Source organism: Centruroides sculpturatus, unplaced genomic scaffold (assembly GCF_000671375.1).
Source record: "Centruroides sculpturatus isolate CEXI.00-Female unplaced genomic scaffold, Cexi_2.0 scaffold178, whole genome shotgun sequence".
Classification (NCBI taxonomy): Eukaryota; Metazoa; Arthropoda; class Arachnida; order Scorpiones; family Buthidae; genus Centruroides; species Centruroides sculpturatus.
In genome coordinates this window covers 225,403-228,832 of record NW_019384433.1, presented here as the reverse complement: position 1 = coordinate 228,832, position 3,430 = coordinate 225,403, and the positions used below count along the sequence as shown (strand labels likewise).

Sequence of the window (3,430 nt, the reverse complement as noted above, 5' to 3'; positions counted from 1 at the left end):
AATGCGGCAATGCAATACGTGGGCAATCTGCCAAGAATAATGCATCCCGGGAGGATTTTCTATTTAGATATTAGAGATGTATGTAAAAATAATCCAGAAAACTCCACAATGCCAGGTGTGAAACCACGATCAATGTCCAGGAGCTTTATCCACTCAACTCATTTTATTCACTGGTGAGCACGCGGCATTTGTAACCGAACTCATATACGTAAATTGTAATTTTTAAGATTCTTTGTAGTACCGTATATGTAGCTACTCAAAAGTGAATTTGAAAATTTTAACAAGAAACAAAACAAAAACAATTTATTTATAGTAAAATTTATTTGTTATGCAAGGACATTAAAAAATTGTTATCAGTTAGCCAAAGTAGATGAAATAAATTTGTTAAACCAAAGTAAATCAAATTTAGAACATTACGTTTCTAATATTTCTTCCAAATATCATTCAGCTGATTTTTTTTTTTTATTTTTGTATAACTTTTGTTAAATTGTTTGTCGTATAATTAACCCAATTAATTCATAGGGACAACTTTTTTCTGGTGCATTCTGGACATAAGATGTCGGATCCATCGCTGATGAATCCTATTCCAACTAGCGATTTCTTACACATGTCGCACAGAAAACAATCGGTGTGCCAACTTCGATCTTCAAAAGATACAAAGCGTGTTCCTCCAATGCCTAGAAGATAACTCTTCAGTTACAATAATTTTAATTATTAATCTACTAACACGAATTAGAGAAACCAACCCGTAATAGGTATGTTGCAAGCGTGGCAAATCTTGGTAAATAATTCTCCGAAACATTTGGCACAGTATGGCTTTTCGAATTTGGAAGTAAAAAGTTCTCCATTTAGACACCTTTGGCAATTTGGGCAACAGAAACATTCCCGATGCCACGGTTCGTTGCCATATGTGACACCATCCGTAGTTATTACTTGGTTACATTTAATGCAACGAGTAAAAAACTTCTGCTCGTAGCATGTGATGCAATAAATATCATTATCCTTGTGAATGAAGCTTTTGGTTCCAATTGAATTTGTGCAGACGATGCAACAGAAACATTTTTCGTGCCATTGTTTGCCGTTATATTCTATCTTCTTAGTACCTATAACAACGATTAAATTATGTTAATAATAGCAAACTGTTAATGGATCTAAATTAGCAATATTTTATACCTGTACGAAATATTTCTCCACATACATCGCATTTAGTAGCGAAAGCGGCATCGTAACAACTTGCGCAATAAACTTTATCAGTTTTGAAACCGAAAGGTTTGTATATCAGTGAATCACGGCACTTGCTGCATAGAAAGCATGAATCGTGCCAATGTTTATTCTTGTAGAAAAGATCCTGAAAGAAAAATGTGGACTTAGTAATAAATTTTCGGGTGAAGATAAGTTCTGAGACGAATGTACCATCGAGTCTACACTTATGGAGCGTCCACACTCGTTACAAGTGTTGGAGAACAATATCTCGTAGCAAAGAACGCAATATGGATGCTCATCACGCAATAAGTATTGTTGTCCTCTCAGAAGATCGTTACATTTCCAGCAGCAGAAGTGAGTTGTGTGCCAATCTTTAGACATGGCTCTAATGTATTCTTCGGTAAAGATTAACTGAAATTTAATGGCATAAAATTATTTTGATATTATGGATTGATGATAAATCTTAGAAAGACGGATAACCTCGTCGCAGGCTGCACATCGGGATCGGATCTGTTCAGCATAATGACGTTCGCAATATATCTTTTCATTCTTTATGCAGCAATTCAAATCCACCAGCAACTCTTTACAAATAGAGCAAACGAAACAAGCCGGATGGAATGGATATCTCTCACCTAATCTAGGAACAACAACTGCTATATTTCCAGGGATCATATTTCCTCTGCATTGATAACATTCCTTAAAATATTATTAATTAATATCAATAATTTCTATAGTAGAAAAGTAAAAATTATGTAAGTAAATATGTTTATCCTCACGGATGTCTGCTCCGAAATGTTTTTGACATAGGCAATATCGTATGCAGTCCTCTGTCGTTCGTTTACGAAATCTGCATAGTGCTGTAGATATTCCTTTTCTAAAAATTTGCAATAACGCGGAGAAAAATCTTGCTTGGGTAATTGAATAATGAGTTGTTTCTCCCGATGTTTTTCTCCGGGAGTTCCGAGCAGAGGCACTTTTTGAGAAGGGATCTGAACGAAGTATTCTTGGATCTAAAAATTCACAAGCTGATATAAAACCATATTTCATTATAATAGCTAATAAGTTTTTACTTTATCTCTAGATAAATTTGGTGGTATCCAGGCGTATCTCTCTTCCGTGGAATTTCGTTTAAACGACGATTCGTTCGATTGTAGTTGATTCTGCAGGCCTGTTCTATCTCGGACGTTGACAAAGTCATTGTGATGGATATCGTGACATTCGCGTTCACATTTACAATTATCGCAAACAATTCTGTGAAAGAAGTTATTAATTAATTAATCATGATATAATCTGTATAATTACGTAATCATAGCACACCTCCATGCATGTTGTTTGAATCCCGTGCAATTGTTTTTGTATTCTAAACATCGTTGTTCCCCATCTATTTCTTGAATTAAATCATCCTTCGAAAAGAAAATAATAGCAAAAACTTATATATAAATTCATAGATCATTAGTAAAAAACTCGCAAATTCTAATATGAAAATCACTGATATAAACAATTTCAAAATTGGAATTAAATAAATTAAGCCTACCGACGTTCTGTCATCCCCACTGTCCATTTTTTTTTCAACAAAAATTTCACTTTTATATTGAAGGAAGCCGAAAGGAAATTTTCAGATCGTTTCTTGTTTAAATTGTTTTGTTAGGAGGGTATTATTGCATATAATGTCTGTTAATTACTGTAATTGTTACACCAACATTTCTATCAATGACTCACTAAAGAATAAAAAGTTCAAAACTCATTAAAGTGTAGAGTAGATGTTAAAATATATTAATGTTCAATGTATTTTAAAACAGTAGTTTAATCATTTTTTAAGTAACAACTTGTAACACAAGTTATTTTAATTGTAATCTGTTTATTTACACATAGTGTACTGTACTTATTTACTCATATTTGTCTTTTCCTATACAGACTATTTCCATTTTTGAATTAATGAAAGATATTTTTAAGTAGTTAATTAGCAGGACTGTGTGAGTCGGTAGATTTTTACACGACTCCGACTCCGACCAGGGGCGGACTTGTTAACAAAGTAGGTCCGAAAATTCTGACGTCATCACGTAACCTCAGAATATAAGCTTCAATAAATATAGTTCTAATAAAGATAGAACGTAGAATTTATTCTACGTTTTTTTATTCTAAAGCTAAAATACTCCTCTAAGTAATGACATAGTCAATATATAAATATGTATGCGATAATTTTTACTTTTCCGGCTGTTATATATAA

General features: G+C 33.1%; 1 protein-coding gene across 2 annotated transcripts; it reads right to left on the bottom strand.

The window, feature by feature from the left end:
* Positions 1-418: 418 nt before the first annotated feature.
* LOC111619792 (four and a half LIM domains protein 2-like) lies at positions 419-2,886 on the bottom strand. Of its 2 annotated transcripts, none has more exons than XM_023361606.1 (9): positions 2,738-2,886; positions 2,521-2,606; positions 2,274-2,454; positions 1,980-2,213; positions 1,684-1,899; positions 1,414-1,614; positions 1,174-1,348; positions 747-1,103; positions 419-677 (listed from the first exon to the last, which is right to left on the bottom strand). In XM_023361606.1, the coding sequence occupies exons 1-9, from the start codon at positions 2,762-2,764 to the stop codon at positions 517-519; spliced, it is 1,638 nt and encodes a 545-aa protein (XP_023217374.1). In that variant the 5' UTR covers positions 2,765-2,886; the 3' UTR covers positions 419-516. The 2 variants fall into 2 exon arrangements, with proteins under 2 accessions (XP_023217374.1, XP_023217375.1); XM_023361607.1 differs by having other exon boundaries at positions 505-690.
* Positions 2,887-3,430: the final 544 nt, after the last annotated feature.

Coding starts and splice junctions, on each gene's coding strand:
- LOC111619792 (XM_023361606.1), bottom strand. CDS start 2,764: ATGGACAGTGGGGATGACAGAACGTCG. Junction 2,455..2,520: donor TTCAAACAACATGCATGGAG/GTGTGCTATGAT, acceptor CTTCTTTCACAG/AATTGTTTGCGATAATTGTA. Junction 678..746: donor TTGCAACATACCTATTACGG/GTTGGTTTCTCT, acceptor GTTATCTTCTAG/GCATTGGAGGAACACGCTTT.